This window comes from Medicago truncatula, chromosome 6, assembly GCF_003473485.1.
Source record: "Medicago truncatula cultivar Jemalong A17 chromosome 6, MtrunA17r5.0-ANR, whole genome shotgun sequence".
Lineage (NCBI taxonomy): Eukaryota > Viridiplantae > Streptophyta > Magnoliopsida > Fabales > Fabaceae > Medicago > Medicago truncatula.
This window is the reverse complement of record NC_053047.1, coordinates 42139581-42163608: the sequence shown is the minus strand read 5'-3', so window position 1 is coordinate 42163608 and position 24028 is coordinate 42139581. Positions and strand designations below refer to the sequence as shown.

At 29.7% G+C, this 24028-nt stretch overlaps 1 protein-coding gene across 1 annotated transcript; it reads left to right on the top strand.

Moving 5' to 3' along the window:
* Positions 1–14358: 14358 nt before the first annotated feature.
* Positions 14359–16785, top strand: LOC11435609 (1-aminocyclopropane-1-carboxylate synthase 7). The gene is made up of 3 exons (XM_003620831.4): positions 14359–14600; positions 14827–15116; positions 15530–16785. The coding sequence occupies exons 1-3, from the start codon at positions 14424–14426 to the stop codon at positions 16395–16397; spliced, it is 1335 nt and encodes a 444-aa protein (XP_003620879.1). The 5' UTR covers positions 14359–14423; the 3' UTR covers positions 16398–16785.
* Positions 16786–24028: the final 7243 nt, after the last annotated feature.

Here is a 24028-nt window from a genome sequence, read left to right as displayed (position 1 = left end):
TGTAAAATTTTTTGTTTTTGAAAATAGTCCCTGGAGGGACTATTTTCAAAAACAAAAAATTTTGCAAGGACCTTTTTTAAAAATAAAATATTTTACAGGGATCAAAAACTACAAAATTGGTTCAGTTATAATGTGCCACGTATGCAAATCATCACAAAAGTGGGATCAGGGACTATTTTCAAAAACAAAAAATTTTGCAGGGACCAAAAACAAAAGTTTTTTTTTACAGGGACTAAAACCAAAACGAGGCATATTTGCAGGGACTAAAACCATATTTTAGCCATAAAGTTACTTATATATTTTTTTAATAATATCTAGTTGTGAAAAAAAAATCAAATTTCTTTTTGAGAGAGTAGCTCTTTTTTTTTTTTTTTTTTTTTTTTTTCTGTTTTGCTTTAGCCTTGTACATAAAAAAAGAAGATATCTAGCTATGAAAACATTTCTCAATCAAAAATTAAACATTAGTTTATTTAGTAGTGGGACTCAGAATCCTCCTTCAGCTAAACATAATCTTTTTACTTAGTGATGTGTACTCTAATAGATTTTTTTTTAAGGGGCGTACACTAATAGATATAAATATTATGAAGATATGTGTAGTCAATGAAGTGGAAATCATAATATTTAACTTTTTTATAAAATGATTTTCTCTTTTAAAATCCTTGAAAAGTGTTCCGAGAGCATTCATTAAAACCGTTATATAAAATAGAGCCAATGATATACCATAAACCGGTTTCTCTGGTATTTGGTAAAAAAACTAACTCTTCGTTACTTCATGACCGACATACCCAAAATACACGATAAAAACACACCAGCAAAGTGACTATGAGTGGCCATGTAACCAGGACAACAGCTGACTTCATGATAAATGTGTACAATTGATGCAGAGGGAAGAAGAAAAACATTACCCTATCAACTAGAATGAATCCTATCGACTATAATTTTTGAGCTATATAATGTAAATTGGATTTGAACTATAGAGTTTGAACCATTTTAATATGGCTATTAATTTTTCCACTTTCTCATGCAGTTTGGATTCTAAAATCTGAAATGTTCAACATATTTTAGATAGTTCTATGTTTTTTATTTTTTTTTTATTCAGATTGTATAATCCAAACTATATAGCATATAGGAGAAATTAAAGAGGTGGGAAAAGATGGTACCCTTTAATACCAATACAAAGGGGCCACATCTCAGCCCAAATAACATTTCCCTTGATCTAATAATGGGTGATTGCTTTATAAACCCCTCAAGTTGTTCAACCTCTGAAAATAAGTTGATTTACTATTCGATCCGAAAAATAACGATCGGGTTGTACGTCCCGATAAATTTATGCGATCAAAAGTTATAATACGATAAATTTGAAGGGTTTTTGAACAACTTGAAGGCCCTATGAAACAACTTTCATGACTATGAAGCAAAAGTCTTTGATGAATTCATTCCATTTATGAATGTCTATTATAAACATTAAAGAATAATATATATGATTTTTTTTTACATAAAAATATTAGTTGATTAATGGGACAAAAATATGTATTAAACTTATATGCTAAATTATACTTTTGCTCCTTTAACTCATTTTTAAGTTTAACTTTGGTCTTTATAAAAAATGGTTCCATTTTGTTTCCTTAATTTACAAACGTTAACATCCGTTAAGTATTTTTACGTTCCATCTTAATCTTTAAGTTTTTTGTGTTTCATATTTTAGTCTTTTAAGCTACAATCCTAAGCCAGGACAATCCCTTAAATAATAAACATTAGACACTTTAGTCTTCACTTTCGGTATCTAGTTAATAATTTAAGAGATTAAAATATATAATATTTATAACATAAGAGACTAAAATGAACGACAACGGTGTCTAACATTTTTTTTTTTTTGCAAATGGGGTGCAAAAGAATCCGCAACACCCTAAGTAGATTAAAATAAAAGAGAAAAATACAAAACATTCGAGGGGACATAAAACCGAACCTGGTAAAAGCAGTGGAAAACAACCCCAAGGAGTTAAACAAAACAGTCCAACAGAGTAATACAAAAAGCAGAACTCAATCCAAAACAAATCGCTACACATCACAAAGTACAATCCAGGAACCCACGTACGAGAACAAAACAAAATTGCAAAAAAAGAAGTGTTGCGTAGGTTGACAAGCTTTGGACCAGAACTTTGAGTGCCGGGATAGGACTCGACCACTAACACGGTAGCAAATCCACAAACCCCAACCATTTACTATCTCAAAAAACAGTAAATTTATGGTGCCATTTCTGGCCATACAGTGTCTAACATTAATAACTTAATGCAGCAAAATTAAACGAGAAAAATAGTTAAGGACCAAAATGAGAAATCTAAAAATAACTCAAAGCACGGAAAATGTAATTTAGCAAAATTTATACAACCATTATACTACGTTATTGAGATGGCGTCTCAACAATATATATCAAATCCATTTGGTTAGAAATCATTCTGCATACTCAGTTCACCAAGTAAGCTAGCTGCTTGTAACAGCTATATATGTATAAAATTATGCAAACATTATACCACATGAGAATTACTTATTGTAATTAATATGGAAAATTCACCAAGTTGCTTTAAAGATACTTCAATCAACCCAAAATATCGGAACTCAGATCAGTAAAACAAGAATATTGACCTGACATTATGAGCAACTTGCTCTAAAAGGACAAATTGGAACATAGCAAGGAAATAAATAAATAAAGGGTCCTACTAACCAGTATCTCTGAAACACTAATTAAGGTAGTAGAAAAACACGTTTTAAGTTGAAACAATATTTTTTACACGTTTGAGGAATTGATTACACAAACTTCAATACAATACTATTATATTTCCTTCCTTGACCGGTTTCTGACGGTATTGGTTAGCATTTTTCATAAATAAATTATGAATGTGTAGAAGCTTAAGCTAGTTGCATGCTCATCAGTATTCAATCATTTGACTTATTTGTTGCAATTCATATATATCTCATTAAGTGCAGGTGGACTTACAATTTTTCAAATAATACAAGAAACATTATCTACAACTATATAGTTACATAATACACACCATACTTCTATAACCATAAGGTTATAAAAGTAATGAATTTCATGAGTTCCAATGTAATGAAGCATGACTATGACTATGCAACAACGATTATAGCTGAGTTTGTGATTGATATTATTGCTTGGTTGGCATATAGCTGGACTTGAAACTATTTTAGAAGGAGGAAGAAGAATTAATACTAGTACATATCATGAAAACATACCAATTGGATGGAAATAATAATAAACAAATTAAAAGGTTATGAATATTATGAAAAAAATACTTGGAATTCTTGGCAATATATTTTGTCACACGTGTGTATGATATTATTGTGGATAAATTAAAGCAATTAATTGGTTATGTCCATCATATAAATCATAGCCTTTGTGGAGCTTCCATGGTCACATAACATAGGGAATGCAAGAACCCTAATTTTTATTTTGAAAAATACAAATGGGCATTGGGTGACATAATCAATAGTACGGCTAAATAATGTTTCACAATTTTTTTTCTTCAGAAAAATAAAAAGTTTCACAATTTTTATATATAGATTACACTTAATTGATGTGAGAGAGGACTAAAGAAGTGGGACACTTGCATATGATCATTGCATGAATGGAATATATAAAATTAATTCTCACACAAAAAGGCAATTTTTGGAGCAGATGTATAGTACATTAGAAGTTAACATAGACCAGCACATAGGAAGCATCCAAAAACCAGGTAGTGCTTTAGGTCTTGGATTTTTTCTTTTAGGTCATCGAAATTTGTTTTTTGAGATTAACAAAAATAATAATTAAAAAGTACATTTTTTTTACAAGAATAATTAAAAAGTACATGTAATTAGAAAATATACATGTAGTTATATGTGCATGAATAAAAAAAAAGTATTTTTTTTTTGTTTTTTTTTAAAAGAGAATAAACATATCAACCATAATAATACACATATACAAATTGTAATAAACGAAAAAAAGTAAACATAGTACTATTTTTTCAATAGAGTTTAATTTTGATAAAATATCGTTGAATATATTTTTACAATATCAACTAATAACAATCAATCATGTGAACTTCTTAAAAAGTAAACATAGTATTCATTGGGGTTGTTCTAGTAGTGGTGTTAACTTGAGACTTTAAGACTATTCATCTCAAAGTTCTAAATTCGATTATCCTCAATATCAATTTTGATGTATTATTTTGACTTCTTAAAAAACCAATCAATCATGAGTTTTTTAATTGTTTTTTGAGAAGTTATGATTAAAGTCTATTTTTTTTAGTTATAGAATTTACTGATAGTATAAAATATTTACACAGAGGTTAAATGAATTAAATATTTTTTAAATAAAATATTACATATTATTAATTAGTTTTAAAAAATCTTAGCTCAAATTTTGTTTAAATTAAAAACACATTGGGTCAACCCTAATCAACAAAAACAAATTGAAGAAAAAAAGGTCATGGACTATTTTAGTGCGTGTTTGTTTTTCCATTATAGTGACGATGACATTGTGTCAGGATCGTCTTAATAATTTTTAAAAATAAGTGGGGCATAAAGCAAGGTTGAATATATGGAGCCTTTTTTTATTATATGAGACAATTTTGCTTGTAAAATCTAATAAAAAATATTTTTTTGTTGGAGACCTAAAGCAAGAGTTTTGGTGGTCTTACCCTTAAGTTGACCGTGTTAAATTAAAGCTACATATATTAACTTTAACACTCTTCGTATAAAAGACAAACCTAAGGAAGTGGCAAGTAAATAATCACATAAAAGTTTGTAGCTTAGTTGCTCGATTCATCGTTCTAAAGTTCGACCTAGTTATTGGACATTTGAAAATTAAATTAAACTTTTATTTGTTTTAACATGTATGAATAATTCTTTCAACAACAAAAAATCATGTATGTATAGTTAATTTTTTTTAGGGGATGTATGAGTATAGTTAATATAATTAATACTATTGACATATATGTATTTATAAGATTATACGATAATTAATTTTCCTATTTTGTTAGAGGGCTATCATTAGATTCATCCTATCCTATGATTAGAAGATCATTTTTCTCATTCATTATTAGATGGTTGTATGAATATAATGGCCGACCCTTTATCTCATACTAGCATCAATGTAAATTAACATGTGGACACGAATAGGCCACATTTTTTCCCTTTACAACAAATCTTGGCAAAGAAATCAAGATATTAACAACAATATTTGTCCCTTTGTGTATGAGAGTATATAGCTAAGCATTGTTGTATAATAAACCTAAAGGAAATTAATTTGTAGCATGCATAATAGTCAAGAGACAATTGGCTGTCATGTTTGAGTAAATTAAAGGAGCCTTGTTGGACTTTCTCTAAGTGTATTCAGATTTATATTCTTCCTTGAAAACGTGTGTACTAACACGGTATAGTGATGCATGCAAATTAATTATAATCATATGAATATACAAAATGCAACTCAACACTTTCAAAGTATACTATATATATACGTAGATCACTGCAAATTAAGTAAATAAAAATGGAAGGAAATGAAAAGGGTAGGAAATAGAATCTTGAAATATTAACATGCCTACTATAATCCGACCTACTAAATATTCTATATTTATCTCTCTTAAACATAATCTTAGCATGACTAGGGCAAATACTTCACCATATTGGTTATATATCTTTTGAGAATATTCATATGCCCTCTAATTAAGATACAATTAAATCATATTGTAAAATCTTTGCCAATGTTTTTTTTTTATTATAAAATAAAAAAAGTATTCCTATTATTATAAAAAAATATATATAATCCTTTGCCAATAATTAGAGCCACGCTCCATAACCTTTATTCACACGTTTGGATTAGACTAAGGAAAACAAATTAGGATGATTAGCACTAATAATTCAGCTAAAGACAGTATTCAACGGGACACATAATCAAGGTCAACCCATGCTTAGATGGTTAAGTACACTTAAGTACAGAAATGAAGTGTTTCATTTCAAAGATGCTTTTATACTACTCATTCCATTTTAAAATAAGTGTCGTTTTAGCCAATTGCACATATATGAATGAAATAAAGTAGTCAGATGTCATAACAATTTTACTAAAATAACTTTACTTTACAAGAACAAGACAAACTTAAAGTTGCATTGAAAATTGTGTGAGAGAGAAAAGTTGAAGTATTTATTGAGGATAAAGTTGGAAGAAAAAAATTAAAGTTGTATTGGAAATGTAAAATGATATTCATTTTAAAACAATTTTTTTTTTTTTTTTTTTGTTGCTAAAATGATACTTATTTTGAAATGGAGGGAGTAGTATTTAATTAAGGAGGATCATATGGAGATTCAACCACCAACATTACATTCTTTTTCTGTAAAAAAAAAACTTTATATTCTTTTGACTAAATGTATACGTAAACGAAAATGCTATGAACTTTTTTTTTTAACATTTACTCTCCTATTTAATGCAATTTACGAGAAAATCATCACTTTATATGAGGAGTAATGATATATGAACATCATTTTGATACAACTAACAACTCTTTTGCAATTTTTTAATATATTTTTAATGATTTTGATTTGCGTGCTTCTCACATTATCAAAAGGTGTTGCATTAGTTGTTCAATTTTGATTGTATATATAACACAACTCTTATATAAGACATATTTCTAAAGTGTGATTCCCGTATAAATTTAACCCAATAAAAAGAGTGCACGTAAAAGATATTGTCAGGAAGAGAGAGTGTCCATAATACGCTTAAAAAGAGTCCAAAACAAATATGCAAATTTTTAAATCCAAGTTCTTGCTTTCAATCTGTCAAAAGACAATGTTTGGCGAGGATTCAAATTATATCATTGTATAACTTTTGAAAAAATTTAAATCGTTCAATAACGTTTTAACTAATATAAATTTTATAAAATTCACAGTTGGATTGAAAATTTATCTCATATGAATTATTTATGTAAAGTTTTACACAAAACTAAAACTATTTGATATCTTACTTAATATAAATCAAAGGTGGTTTGATTACTCCAAATCCCTAACCCTAATTGCAGCCCTAACACTCAAAATGACAAATTTATCCCTGAACATCAAGTTATTTCCCTTCAATTTGTTGCTTTCCTGCATTAGTCTTAAACCATTCAAACTCTGGTCTACTCACACGATTTTCATTGGTCTTGAGCCACTCAAAGAATAAAAGAACCATGTTTGCTATAAACGATGTATGTAGCTATTCAAGAACTCATTAACCAAGACTTAACTATCAACTACTTCATTAATGAGCAAAACCTATCTGTGCCTATTATGCTAAGATTGCATCCTAAACCTGGCATGTTCATTGTCAAAGAGAATAACCATTAATTCAACATTTATTCAGTTAATTGTGTGCTTGCAAACCTCATAGAAGACATTTAATGCCATATAGTATTGTGTCTGTTTTGTATGTTTAATGTGATAAGGTTCATTGGATAAAAAAATTCGTCAAGATTAGCTATAAGTGCCTATGCCGATAAGAATGCATTTTTTAAGTCAACAACTATCAAACTTCATTTATGTGGTTAGCAGCTCAAAGTGACCTATTTGTGCTTATTAGCATCAACAATAGACTAATGAATTCAATAAAAGTTGAATAAAAATTAGATGTCAATTTTATGCTTTATTACCTTTAGATTCATATGTCAATAACGATTTCATTATTGATTGTAAGAAAATATAATGACCCGCGGGGTAGAAGTTTAGTGTTATTTAAACCCACTAAAATAAACTTCTTTTATGCTTTTATCACATTGTTAACTTTGATAAATTTCAATAATATATCAAATGATTTTAGATTTGTCTAAAACCTTTATATCAAAGTTTTTTCTACACTACCCTCTCTTGTTTGGAAGGTATTTACCCCTTCAAGATATCAACCAATTAAAATGTATACAAATGTAACATTAAATGTCAAATAAATGAGTCAATTTTTCTATAAAAAAAAATCAATTTTAATAAGATAACTTTTAATTTTTATTTAATTATATTTAGGTATACAATCTTAATTAATTTACACTATAGGGCTTGTAAAAATTAAAATTTCACATCAAATTCAACCCATCATGGTTGTGTTTGATAACACGAGTAAGTTAGCTTATAACTTGTTGGACTAGCTTATAAGCTTGTTTTGATATAATAAGATGTGTTTGGTAAAAAGTTTTTTCCACTAGCTTATAATGTTTTTGAAAAGCTATTTCAAGTAGCTTTTGAGCTTATAACTGGTAGTTTTTTTATATTTTCTTCCAATTTTAACCCTATTAATTTAATTTAATTATTTTTTTAATAAAACAACATGTTTATGGCTTAAAAATAACGGCCAAGTTCATAGTTTTTTTTTTTAATAAAACAACTGCCACATTTTCTCCTTTGAAAAAAAACTATCATGCTTTATTTTATTATTTAATAAACGCTTTATATATATTTCTTAAAAGAAATGTTTTATATTTAACTATAACTAACATACAATACGTTATAGTTAAAAAGAGTGGATAATAGAGTAGATGTAAAAGATACTGTTAAAACCCTAAAAAAAAGTCCCCGCGAGCTTAGCTTAATTGGCAGGGACATTGCATAAATTTATGCAGAGGTCGGGGTTCAAACCCCGAACACCCCACTTCTCCACATTTAAATGTGTGAGCTGTAGTCACTAAACTACTAGACAAAAAAAAAAAAAACCCCTAAAAAAAAATATTGTTCGTAAGGAAATGTTCAAAATAGTTTGATAGGTGTAATATAACACCTATTTGTAATCTTGTAAAAAAAACACCTATTTGTAACCCTAGTGTAATTTGACTCCTCTCTTAAATGTATACATCATTCAAAAAAACATGACAAATTAAATTATGTTGGATCTACACTTCTTAACTTTGATTTGTCACAGCTGTTAACAATTAAGTTCATCAACACATCCCCTATCTCACGTAATTACTAGATTCTACTTTCATATTTTTTGTTTTTTAAAATTTCATGTCGGAGAAGATCTTAATCAATTGTTCAAGCACCGTCCTTGTAAACTTCCTTGTAGACAATAAACCAATTAGTCATTTTCATAATCTTCCTCTCATTAATTTCATGGCTACTTCCATTACTTGGTGTGTCTCAGTTGGAATCCTATATGTATAGGAATTAAGAGAGTACTTTCTTGACATTGAGCTTCATTAGCAACATTATACTATAATATATCATCTATGGTTTTTGTTCCACCTAACACACAATTAATTAACATCAAATAACCCTAATACAATTCTTGAAATCAATTTTTAATGACTTTATTAGTTATAGCTTTTCAAAGCAATTAGTATATTAAGTAAAGGACAAATCCAAGCTAGCTTTGCAACTTCTTATTCTTTGTGCTTTAGATAATGCCATTTTTTCTTTACACACGCATATAATCAAAATGAACTAACCAGAGGTGGCCTTCAGGGTGGGCGGCGGCTCAGGGTACCAAAATTATTATTTTTATTTAGTAGTTAATATTATATAGATATATATTTCTTTTTAATTCGGTTTGATTAATTTTATTGAAAATATATTTTTAAAGAACTTTGATTATAAATGAATCTTTTAAAAAAGAATGCAAAAAGAAAAATATTTGAATATTTTAAAGGGCACAATTTTATTGTTTTGTCTAGGACATCAAAAATCTTAAGACCGACCTTTGAGGGACTAAAGGTGTCTGCAGACACATTAATACTCCAACGCTCAAGTTAGTAATAGAACTAAGAAAAAGTGTGTAGAAAGTGTGGTGAAAAGTGAATCATACATTGAGGGTGAAGTTAAGTCACCCTTATATAGGCGCGTGTGAGAATAATCATCTCCATGATATGCGACGTGTGATTAGGGAGTGATTAGAGGACACGTGTAGGGTGATTGGCACATGGAGGCGTGCTCGAATGTGATTCGATGCATTGATACCGATGCGTTCCTTCATGCATCGTGCCTTAGTATGGTGGACGTTTAGTCCACGTGTCAGTATGAGATTGACCTTCTGACCGATCCAAAACAACACATCATAATGATATTAAACACATGTTTAAGAAAACCAACTATCTAACAATTGTGTCACACCATATTAATCTCATAATGATAATTTATGGTATGAGTCATGCATGAAGCTTGTGAGGAATATTATTTTTGTTGAAGAAATAGATCAATTTGGATACATTCCAGCCAATCATGTTGGATACATATGTTAATTTTATCTAGGTAGAAAAGGGTCTAGACTCTAGACTCTAGACTCTAGCTAGTAAGAATAAGTCCACAACTAGGACTCAAAAACTCAATTATAATAAAAATGTGGTACCATATATGGTGAGACCATTGTTTGATACCTGTCTCAACATTAGAGGTTGAAATAGCCGCACAGTCGTCATATGATCCCTTCAATCACGTTCACCATATTAACTACAGATCTAAACTCGATCTTCTCTTGCACATGGATATAATTCAACAAAACCATATTCTTCTCATCATTGCCATTCTTATATAATTATAATCATTCTATTATTTATTATGGATTGATATCTATGCTTAACTACTCTAAGCTAGTTAGTAATTAGTAGTTGAAATCCGTATATACAACACAATCCCGACAAATATCTTAAATTCCTAACTTTTTTACATATGCTTGCGTAGACATGTTTTTTATTTTGTTGATGAACATGTCTTAATTACTTCTCTAAATGATAAAATATTATTACTCATATAAAAATAAAATTATGTACATGAGAATGTCTAAGTGTGTGTGTGAAAATTATGCTTATGGTAAACTCATTAAAAAAAAATTAACATCAAACTCTATTACAATATGAAGAAGTACAAAATGTATTTAATCTACAAAGAAGAGATTCAAAAACCATTCGTAATACAAACAAGAACCCCCTAATTTCCTAACAATAACAAATTGTTTGGTTCAGTTTTAACGTTAAAAATATGAATTGGACACTCAACTCAAACCAAAGACAATTGATCAGATTCAGTAATGAGTTTGGTCAAATTAGCCCAACCCAACCTCCAAACACTCCTAATCAGAGGTGGATAAAGTGGTGGTCGTCAATGGTGGGTGGTGGTTAGGGTTTACTGGGGGTAACATGAGTGGTGGTAGAAGGTGGTCAAAATAATGGTCAGATAGGTGATAAGAGTTGGCCAACAGTGGTCAACAACCGACCACTGGACGGTGGTACGCGTTGTGGACTCTATAATACTTCAATATATTTAATACTATAAAAAAAAAAAAAATTTAATATATTTAAGAGATTTTTTTTGGTCAAGTAGACTAGTGGTTAGAATTCCCCTTTTTTCAAAGCGAATAAGTGGGGTGTCCGGGTTCAAATCCGGACCCCTGCATATAATAATGCATATCTTTTCCAACTGAGCTATGCTCACCGGAATTATATTTAAGAGATTTATTGTCGTAGTATGTTTATTTTTTTCATTTTTGAAAGGAGGCATTGTTATAGTTTAAAAAATCATAAAAAAGAAAAAAAATTGATTACGTTAGAAACTTTACAAAAGACTGATGTAATCCAAATTAGTTTTGCCAAAATACTAAAAGTGTACATTTTCTTCTTCTAAAAGTTTGTCTTGTCACAAAAGAAAAAAGTTTGACATAGAAAATGAGAATTCATTTTTTTTAGTATCATTTCTAATAATTAAATTCAACTGAAACAATTTCCAAGCCTATATTCGTTTTGAAATTCTTCGTCTTTCGTCAGATTTATTACTTTTTTCTTTTGTCGTTGCTCATTAGTTTATTTATTTATTATTTTTCATGTTGACTTTTGCATGGAATACAACTTCTTCAATTTCTCAAATTGAAAGTTTGTGTGAACCTGTGAATTATGTGCAAAGATGATTAAGCATTTCACTCATATTAGTATACTTATTAATTAATTTATACTTAATGAATAAGTATACGTAAATTCTCAATAAGGTTGTGGTTCTCTTAATTTTTTAATATTAAAAGAAAAATAGCTTTCATTTTCATAATGATTTTTCTTAAAGGATTCATTTTCTTAATGATGTTATTTTGCTTTTAATATAAAGCTCTCATTGAGCCACGGTGTATATATATATATTCCTAATAAGTAAACGTCCCATAAATGATATTTGTACAACCATTTTGTAATAACTTTTGTGACAACTTTCTCTCTCATACTCACATATGTTTTCATTTTATCTTTCTATTGCTTTGATATTTGTGCTAAAACTTATTTTTTCTTTATAAATTTATGGTTGTCAAATAAATTGTCTATCAAAAGGTTATTCAAATAACACACCTCTTTTATCAATATACACCTCATCCTTAAAAAATAAAATCAATATACACCTCATAAAAAAGAACTACAATATGCCAAAAATAGCAAAAGTTAAACCATCCCTTTAAAGAATTTTACTCTCCCAAGTCTTAACACTAGTATTAATCAAGCAGACAGCTATAATTACATATGTTTAGCTGTTTGTACCAAAAATATTAATATTGTTGGTTTTGAATTCCGGATAAATGTTCTGAGTCATAGGTATGCCCTTAACCCTAATGAATCCCGGAGCCCAACCCATATAAACTTTATCTTATAAAAAAATAACTCTAGAAGTATATGAAAATTTTGTGATATTTTTCATTTAACAAGACAATATTATTTAAGGCCAATGATAAAACATATAATTTTGAAATGATGAATTATGTGATATTTTCCATAGATAACTAATCTATTATTGAAATAATTGTAAATTATGATTATTGTTTGTGAGATGCCTATCATTTAGTTTTATTGATCGCCTATAATTTTTTCCGATGATAGTTAAGTCTAGTAGAATGAGTTAGTCTCCTACAATTTCGCAAACCACAATTTGATTACTCATTATATATAGTGGCACCCATATTTAGTGTCCTATTTCTACTCAAATAAGATTGCCTCTAGATTGCCTTTCATTTCATCACCAAGGAAAAAATGGTGCTCCAAATATTTAGGAAGTGCACAAGTAAATGACTAATTAGAACAAGGTGCACCACAATTAGATTAGATACAACTACAAACTTTAAAGGTTGTATATATTGAAGAGATTTGATGCATAAACCCTAAAAATATATTTGATTATACCCAAAAAAAAAATCATATAGAAATTGATTGTATTGGATTGGATTGGAGTACTCATTGTGCTCCTTTATCCAATAATCTTAATTTGTTCTTCAAATTAAGGGAGATGTTTTATTTAAATCTCACAAAACTCATTGATCAATTTTGTTGTTTGGTATTGATGCAAAAGTGGGGTCACAAGATATCCCAAGATGTTCTCTTTTGTCATAGTTCTTCTTGCAAAATCAGAATCTTAATCTATCTTTTGGGTTACATGGTATCTTTGTCTGGTCATCAAAACTTAACTACTCCTTGCTAGAATTTTCTCCATTTTTTTCTTATATGCTAAACACCCAATTCAGATCTTAAATCATGATTTGGTTTCCACAATGGAATTTTTGGTGTTTATTTGGCATTGGATTTGATTAGTCGTAGGTTGAGAATAGTAGAATTGTTTTTTCAAGAACTCAACCACCTGTAAATTTAATAAACAAGTATGAAACCATAAATTAATTAAGCCACAAACAAAGTTATGAACAATCTGCTCCATTAAAACAAAGGTTATTTTATTTTTTTATAAAATGTTGAAGTAAGTTGAACCCGAAGAGTTGCGAGGATCAAGAAAAATTTCAAGATTCAGAGACCACAAATACAAATACTTACATATTATCTATTAACGATGTTCTCAAACTAACAACGAACATCAAACTCAGGTCTTTGAAGAATCTGAGCGGAATCCTTATCAACGAAGATCAAGACAAATTTCAAGATTCATAGACCACAGATACAAGTACTTACATATCATCTAATAACGATGTTCTTAAACTAACAATGAACATCAAACCCAGATCTTTGAAGAATCTGAGCGGAATCCTTATCAACTTCACCAAACAAAGTTGGTAATTTGTAAGCAAAATTAGGGAACTATAATAGCAACTTAATCAAAACATCCATCTCCAAACAACCACCATATAATTTCCGTGTGGATCTGTCACAGTTGTCACAAGTAGCAACAGATAAACTATGTGAAATTAAATTAAATTAAAGCTTAAAAGGTAAAGCTTTGATTTGCTTACACTACAAAATCAATAATTTATATTATATACATTTTATGCATTATTTATGCTGAATAAGCCAGCCAAGTTGAAAAGGGACCTTTTTTCCTTGTCTTTAAGCCTCAAAGCCTATATATAGAGAAATTTCACACAAACTTTTCATTCAACTCTCTCTCACCCATTTTCTCTCTCTACCTATCTAACTACCTTCTCTCTCTTTCCCCTCCTTCTAAAAATAGTTAGTATGGGTCTTGAGATTGAACAAGAACACCCTTGTGTTGAACTTTCAAATATTGCAACTTCTGAAACTCATGGAGAAAATTCTCCATACTTTGCTGGATGGAAAGCCTATGATGAAAACCCTTATCATGAAATAACTAACCCTTCTGGAGTTATACAAATGGGCTTGGCAGAAAATCAAGTAAGTGTATAAATATCGAAGACGTTTTCGGTGTCTGACCTGTGTCAATGATATAAGAAAAAAAAAAGCACGTGTATCTCATCAAAATTTTGATCAGATATATGTACTTTTTTTGCTTATACATGCAAGAAAAGAAAGGAAAAAAATGTGACACTTAATTATTTTCATTAATTTCGAAGCTTATATTTTACTAGTTGACTAATATTTTTTGTTTGAAATTCTTTAGGTATCATTTGATTTACTTGAAAAATACTTGGAAGAACACTCAGAGGCTTCAACATGGGGAAAAGGTGGTTCAAGTTTTAGAGATAATGCATTATTTCAAGACTATCATGGACTTAAATCATTCAGAAAAGCAATGGCAAGTTTCATGGAAAAAATTAGAGGAAATAAAGCAAAATTTGATTATGAAAGAATCGTCCTCACTGCTGGTGCTACTGCTGCCAATGAGCTCTTGACTTTCATTCTTGCAAATCCAGGAGATGCTTTACTTGTTCCAACACCATACTATCCTGGGTAAGAAATTTTCTCTTTTCACACTTCAATACATTTTTATATTTTTCTCTTACCATAATTAATAATGGAACCTTCCTATACCAAAAATTTTATAATATAGTTTCAAAATGTCAAACTTTTTTTTTTCTTGGAACTTGCAACTTAACTATTTGCTCTATGAGTACAATATATTCTATAATATTTTTGCTTAAATGCATTTTCGGCCGTCTATTTTTACTAATTCATGATTTTATTTCGTGTATTTCTAAATTCGAAAATATGGTCTCCATTTTTCCAAATTTAGTGAGGACTAAAATTGTGAATCTTTTAAAAAAAAGATGAAACGAGTAATCATCTAAGCATAAAATTCGCGCGACAATATTAGTACAATAATTGGAAAATTAAACTAATGTATATATTTTTTGATTTTGCAGATTTGATAGAGATTTGAGATGGAGAACTGGTGTAAACATAATTCCAATCCATTGTGATAGCTCAAACAATTTTCAAATCACACTTGAAGCATTAGAAACTGCATACAAAAATGCAGAATCCATGAACATGAAAGTAAAAGCAGTACTTATAACCAACCCATCAAATCCATTAGGCATATCGATTCAACGTTCAGTTCTCGAGGACATTCTGAACTTCGTGACTCGCAAGAACATACACCTTGTCTCAGACGAAATCTACTCGGGCTCAGTTTTCTCTTCACATGAATTCATAAGCATAGCCGAGATTCTTGAATCTCGTCAATACAAAGACGCGGAAAGATGTCACATTGTTTATAGTCTTTCTAAAGATCTCGGTCTACCAGGTTTCAGAGTCGGAACAATTTATTCCTACAACGATAAAGTTGTTACAACAGCACGAAGAATGTCGAGTTTTACCTTAATATCTTCACAAACACAACATCTTTTAGCATCAATGTTGTCAGATGAAAGTTTCACTGATAATTACATCAAGGTCAATAGAGAAAGATTAAGGAAAAGATATGAAATGATCATTGAAGGTTTGAAAAGTGCTGGAATTGAATGCTTGAAAGGTAATGCAGGGTTGTTTTGTTGGATGAATATGAGTCCAATGTTGGAAAGTAATACAAGAGAAGGTGAATTGAAGCTTTGGAATGAGATTTTGAATGAAGTTAAGCTTAATATTTCACCAGGGTGTTCTTGTCATTGTTCCGAACCCGGTTGGTTTAGGGTTTGTTTTGCAAATATGAGTGAAGAAACACTTGAACTTGCACTCAAAAGAATACGTGATTTCATGAATAACAAGGACAGAAAGGATATAGGAATATAATTTTTACCATCACTCTACCATGATTAAATAGTATTTTTTTAGGGTCAAATCAATCAGAAGAGTCAGAGTTTGAATCATGACAAAAATAATCATTTGTCAAGTTTTACTTATCTCCCAAACGAATTCCGATTACCAGTTTCTTTCGCCTTGAAATGGGAGGGATAAGACCAAAACATTAGAGTCTTTGTTTATTTATTTTTATTTTTTTTCAAATGGTTGAGGCCATTTTGGTATATTCTTTTAAAAGCACATAATGTAAAGGTGAATATTCAATTGAAGTGTATCAATCCCTTGTTTGCTTGCTTAATTTACTTAAGCAAGTTTTTATTACAAAATTAATCTTTTGTATTATTTTGTTTTATAATGAATGAAATTTGTTACTATTAAATTATGTGTCTTAATTACTACATTATTTGTATGATGAGTTAGTATAGTGTCTATATCATCTTGAACATCTTGATTGGTTGTGTAGTAAAAAATTAATCCTTATTGAATGAGTATTGGTCTTGAATTTATCAACATCATTTGACTTAGTAATTACTGATTTAATTTCAATTCATATCATAGTTGACTTAGAGTTTGGAGTTTAAAGTACGTAACAGCTAGCAAAACACACCAACCAGTTATAGCTTTCAGCTTCATGAAAGGGTTGGAAACTTGGTATGAATAAAATATTAACATGCCTCAATCCCTACAGTACATGATGATGTGCATATTTTTAATTCAAGTCTAATTGCCATGTTTATTGGATAATTAGTAGTATATAAGTATGATTTGATTATAACATTGTAATTAATTATAAGTATAGTATAAGTATATACTTTGTATTAATTCCTATAGTAGTGTCGGGAGATATTCTAGAACAAATTAAAAATGGTCCACCCCACGTGATGTACACTGCTTGAATTTATATTTGTATATATAACTGCATCTCTTTGTTGTTGTTGTTGTGTTGTGTGTGTGTGAGGAAAATGATGTTGATATTGATTGATATTAAAATTTCGTATTTTACTTTCATAATTATGCTAATTTCTTTTTTTACAAGAATAATGATACTAATATTCTCACTTAAGAAATCTTATGTATCTTGATTTTTTTTACAAGGTTAAATCAAAAGATAAAAGAAAAAGACTACAATTTTAAAAAGAAAATTCATGTTTCATCTACTATAAGGATATCTTTAAGCTCTAGAGGAGAAGCGTGAACCAAGAACTCAGAGTAGGAAGAAGCGTCAAATTTGACCATAAAATCAGCACTTTGATTACATTCATGAAAAGTGTGGAAGATGCGGAAGAGGCAATTATCATGCAATAAATCTTTGATGTTTCAATCAGCACAAAATGCTTATAGAATTTGTTAGTTGGAGCCTCAATGAGCTTCAAACAGAGAGAGGAATCAGTGTAGCAGACTAAATCATAAAAGCACATGTCCTTAGCAAGAGTTAGCCCTTGATGAATGCCATAAAGTTCTGCTTCGAGGATGCCAACTTAACACGTTGATAACTAAAAATATAGCACGCCAAGACCATTAGAGCTTCGAATGAGATCACCAATGCCATTCTAAAAAGTAATGTGAAATCAACTTCCATCAACATTGATGATTGAGCCGAATAGATTCAATGAGTTCGACTTAATATTTCCACCTTAAAGTCTGTTGTTGTGAGACGTGTGAATACAATCATATCTGCCATGGATCGAATTGTCGAGCCAAGATGATAAATGGGCATACATTTTTTGGTGTTGAAGAAGTCAAACTAGCCCCCTAAAATTGATACCATAAAGAATCAAACATAAGACAGACCATGAGATGACCACACTCCAAAATTCAAAGTCAACACCATAAAGTCAACCCAAGTAGATAATGGGCTTGATTTCTTGATTGAAAGAAATCGTGATTTCTTGATTAAAAATTATTTTAATTTTTTGATAAGCAAAGATATTATAAATTTTTACTTCATAAAAAAACAAAAAAAATTGTTAAAGGGAATTCATTATACTAATTGATAAGTCGGCTCATCGTTAAACTTAATTAAAACCAACATAGTTTCTTTTAGTTAATTCACATGAATTAATTATACTACTTGATACTATCATTAATTAGATTTTACTTCTCACTCGATCGAGTTACTAAACACCCTTCTCTTAAGAATCCGACACTTAAGACAAAAAGAAAAAAATATGGATCCAACCCTCTTTGTGTATAATAATAAAATGAAAATGAGTTGTTTGCAAGCCGTAACACAACTGATAATGTTGATAATGTTAGACTGAACATATTTATCCTTATTAAAAATCTAAAATCTCGCGGTTGCGTACCTGAATTTCAAGTGGTGTTTGGCACTTAAAAAAAATGAAAAACAGCTTTCAAAGAGCATATGTAGTTGCTTAAATAAAATACCACTATATAGTTAAGCATAAGCCATAAGACACTGCATTATTAATTATACATATGACCATGACCACCGCATATGGTGTGATTGAAAAGAAAATATAATCGATTCAACCTTAATTTGTAGATTGTCACTGTTACTTCATGTAGAACCTTGCTTATAGAGGTATTAATGGCCTGCTTATAGTAATTTTATTAATTGGAGAATGATTTGACTTTTATTAATTAATAATATATAACTTGTATATAGTTTTCAATTAGTACATTTTGGAGAATATTTAAAAAAAGGTTTTAACCAGTTGTGCAGACCTGATTTACGCAGACTTTCAATCCTATGACATTAAATATTAAATTAATCAAAATCTTAATAAACAATTTTTACTATCCAATCTACTTCAATTTTTTTTTTTTACTATCCAATCAAATTTAGTCAACCATTTTCTTTGATATCAAAAGATTGGAGCAATTTGCTAGTTTTATATATGTCAAATTTTTTGGATTATATGATCGGCATAGATTGGGTTAGAGGTTTTATTTTCTATGACTTTACATCCATTCTCCTAAATGAAAGTCATTTGTTGGATTAGTTGGGATCGAATGTGTCAAACAAAAAATAGTGGTGGGAGAGTTGTAAAAAATCTTGATATGTTTAATATTGTGTTAGAGGCTAAGCGAAGATGGAGGTTTTTGGTTGATAAAGAGATAATATGGTACAAATTGTTGAATTACTCAATATGCTTCTTTAGGCATGCAATATTAAATATTAATGTGTTGGAGTATAAGGTAGCGTAGAGTCGTTCCTGCGAGTTTGAATGTTCATGTAAATTATGAATTTGATGTGCTATTTTAAATGTGAGTGTGAGCGTGCGAGTATATATCTTAATTACTCTTTATAGTTTCATGTGGGTGCAAGTTAGCATAAATAAATAAATATTATGATATTTCTGAAAATGCGCCAAATTATATGATAAAATGTTGTGACCCACATCTGAGTGTTGAGCAATGGTTTGAATTCACGATACTCTTCTCTTCGCATAGTATGTGTAAGTTTCACATCTCATCTGTTAAAAAAAAAAAATGTACTGTTACTATACTCAAATATCTTGGAAACCATTAGAAATTAATCAAGAACTGCCCTACCTAACTAGCATGCGTGGAATCAACACATTAGGTTGACTCTAAGAAGTGCTAAAATTTTCTATCCGCATTGATCACTCGAATTGCTTGTAATTTAGTGTTCATGTTGACTATATGTCTTGACATTTTTATTACTTCCAATAAACAAAACCGTCCCACAAGATGTAGCAGAGGTTGTACCCCAATGGTAAGGGTTGGTTTAAACAAATTGAATGAGACATGGTCTAAACATGTGTTTATAAATAGGATAATTTTTGCCTTATAAGATGTTTTTGTAAAGTTTAGTTAAAGTTCAACCTAAATTATAAAATGATATTAGACTCTATCCAAACTCGGCTCAAACTCCTACTATTAAGTCACACTCCAAATGTCGAGTCATAAATGTGAGGAGTGTGTTAATGGTTTAATGTTGGATTATTTTTTATTGTATTTTATAATCTAGTGTGTAATTATATATATAAACTATTATTTACACTTGAATAGAAGGCAAACGGACAACAAACTGCGCCATTAGACCTTGTTAGATGAGATAAGATTAAACTCATATTTATAACTGAAGATTGTTCTCACCTTACGAACCATAAATCTAAAATAATACCAGAGTCTATCTAAAGTATGTCATAGTCAACTTCTTTTTTCGATACCGCCAACTTATTTAACCATTAACTCAAATCAAATGAGATAGTCAACCTTAAATCATTTGTCCCCCTTACAACAATGAAGTAAGTATATATAATCAAAACAGAGCCATGTGTATGTGGGTCATGAAGATAAGAGGGTTTGACCTCAAGGGTGTAAAATTAAGTGATTCTCTCACAGTCAACACACCCCAACTACTTGTTTGGAACACATGCAGGGCTACTAAGTTCTTAGAAGAACAAACGTGCCATGAAAGCATTGGTATTTCATATATGAAACATATATAGTACAAAATGTTTCCGTGATGAACGCTGCCAAAATGCCACATTGTGATCAATAATGCTTAATTATAACATTGACTTTTTTTAAAGAAAATATATTAATGTTTGCATTGACCAACATAACTAAAGTCTAAATAGATAAAATCATCAGAAAACACAGAAATATATGTGTAATTGATGCCTTGAAGGTTAAACCAACAATGAAATATATTTTATCCATTTTTGAAGTGTCATCCAAGCTAATGATAATGTATAGAAGTTTTGAACTGAAGACACATTTTTTTAGATATTATTCATATTGTCTTGCGCAAAGTCTAAAGATTTGTAGCGAGGTAGAGGAGTGTGAATCTTGTTTATAAACTACGACTAGTGTCGATTATAAAGTAGTGTGATATTTTAGGTGCACCGAAAAAGTAATCTATTTGTCAAAGATAAGAGGTTAAAGAGTATATCAACCGTCATATGTGGCTTAGACCATTGATGATTTTTATATATGATGTCAATATCCAACTTCAAGTTTGTCCAACCACTTTTCTAAGGTAGTGACCGTTTTGAATTGTGCAAGTTGCCATCAAAATTTTGTCCTTAATTTTAAACGCCTGGGAAAAACTATTTCGGAGTAGACTTTTGGGATGGAAAATCCCAATACCCTTCTTTAAGGCCATAATTGTCTCACATTGTCACCTATAAATATCTCTCTTATTGTAGACCTTTTAAGAGATTCAACTATTAAACTGATTTGATCGTCATAATGTTTATAGATACATCTTCACCGTCGTACATCTCTGCCATGGCATTCACCCAAAATGCCATCATTTACCAAATATTTTTCCAACATCATTGTGGGATCCATGATTTTCTTGACAATATGAGTTCTGTCAGCAATACCTTTTTTTAGACATATATTAGCAATACTTTTATTTCGACGTGAAAGAGAAGGCGAGTAATTCATTGGTATTTGAAAATTTTAATAACTTTTCAAAGGTATATTGTGGAGTGAAGAAGGTATTTTTAATTTTTTAACACCTATGACTTATTACTAGGTGCCTTAATATTTGTTTGATTACCTAGCTAGCCGGCCCTTTTTAAAGAAGACTTGATTAATTATGGATGACCAAGGCTTAGGATATGCATAATAATCAATGCCCTAAAAAATTCTACAAGGACAAAAACTATTATTATAATTAAATCTAATTAATTCCATTGTGTTTTCAAATGTCTTTTATGTTTTGCTCAAATAAAAACAATATCTTTATGTATGTGATACTTGAGGATATTGTGTTGAATATGTGACAAGATTAGATGTAATATGATTAACAACTTTAGAGAGAGTTCAGATAGCACCTATAATAAAAAAGATGTTGTAAAATAGGCTTAAGTAGTTTGTATATATAGAGAGAAGACATGTATATCAGATGAAGGATAAATATCTTATCACTAAATGCAGATGAAGACATGAACAATATAAGAGAAACTATTATGAATGATTCAGAGATTAGTGTGTTGAATCTAAATATGATTTATGATAGAAGATTATTATATAATTTGATCAATTTAACCGGCTCTACATAATGGGATAAGTAATGAAGATTACATAAAGGAATCTCTCATGCAAATTATATTCCATCGCAATGCTTTGTATGTCATCTTTTGTTTTAATAGAAGATTATGAATCCATTAAAACCATAGAAAATTGTAGTATTTGATCTTGTTTTCCGATGTTGAGTGTGATGTAGCGACTTTGATAGTGTTTTCTAAAGTGGATGGAGGGGAGAAAATATATTTTGGAAATGAAATATTTTAAAAAGAGTGAGATGGGTAAGTAATGAAGAGGTGCAAATAATAATTGTTGCAAATTTCGTACATTCCATGGTCTTTTTCATTTTTATATGAAGCCGTTGCAAGCCTGCAATGTCTGGGAAAGTATAAAGAGTTGACCAAGAAGCAAAGTACTATTTGCACCACATAAACTATTAATGTGGTAGATCAATATGGTCAACATCATAAATTCTTCAACAAGGACATTGTTTTGAGGAATGAGGTTGAGTTTCTTTCTTTCTTTCTGTGGTTCAAGTGTTTTCCCTGGCCATTGTTTTCAAGTTTCTAAGCACTTTCTGCACAAGAACATGATAAAATTATCTTTTTATTGGTGTTTAGTAAGATTTTCGCCGTGAGAGATAATCCTATTTGAGAGATGATTGGACAATTTTTCTTTCTGTTGTTGTGGAAGACTATAATTCATTGTAGTAAACTTAAACTCTAGTTGGTAATAAAAATAAATATTCAATTGATATTCATTTTATGTAAGAAAAATGATATTTGTACAACTATTTTTTGATAATCTTTTTTTTTCTATTTTTTTATTGATTAAAAACATTAAAGAAAAAAAAAATTGTTAAAAGTTATCACAAAATGGTTATACAAATATTCGTGTAAATGCATTTAGTTATATCTAACAAGTATCTCACATTGTTAGATTTGATTAAAAAATGACTCTACAATTATCTTTATAAAATATGATAGGAAGCATGTTTTTTTAACTAGTTGAAATCGAAGTCGATATCTCAAAAATTATATTTCTTCCACACCATACATATCAACCATTGTGTTATACCAGATGGCACATGATTGAACACATAACAATTAAACTCAAAAACTTATCTATGAATTAGAGAAAAATTTCCTTTTATTGTTCTCCAACGATATGGAAATAATAGCATGAATTTTTAAGAAGTTTATAATTAAAAAAAGTAAAAATTTAATTATCAATTTTGTTTTGTTTTGTAGGGGAAGATCAAATCTTCAATCTCTTTAATTTATTTTTGGATCTCTAGACCAAAATGTCAAACATCACATAAAACACATACATATGATTTTGAGATTCGAAGTTCAAATTCAGATGAAGGTATCAAAACTAGCAATATTGGTATTCTTAGTTGAGTTAAGTCTTAGAAACACCTTCAACAACAAATACAAAGTATAACACTGGCTCCAAGGGTGCTACATTATCTAAATCCAACTGATGTTTCGGGGTGTTGACAATCGTTACTCTAATGTTGGTTCATCTTGTTGGGATGAGCATCCTCCTTTCGTCCGAAACGTTTTTTTTTGTGGGATCAATTAGGTTTAGCCCCCATCTATATATGAGTTTACTTTAAAGATGGACCAAAAGTGAAGATGAAAATT

Excerpts from the sequence above, each read along its gene's own strand:
- LOC11435609 (XM_003620831.4), top strand. The coding sequence starts at position 14,424 with ATGGGTCTTGAGATTGAACAAGAACACCCTTGTGTTGAACTTTCAAAT. Across the intron at positions 14,601-14,826 it reads TGGGCTTGGCAGAAAATCAA|GTATCATTTGATTTACTTGA; the intron begins GTAAGTGTATAA and ends GAAATTCTTTAG. Across the intron at positions 15,117-15,529 it reads CCAACACCATACTATCCTGG|ATTTGATAGAGATTTGAGAT; the intron begins GTAAGAAATTTT and ends TTGATTTTGCAG.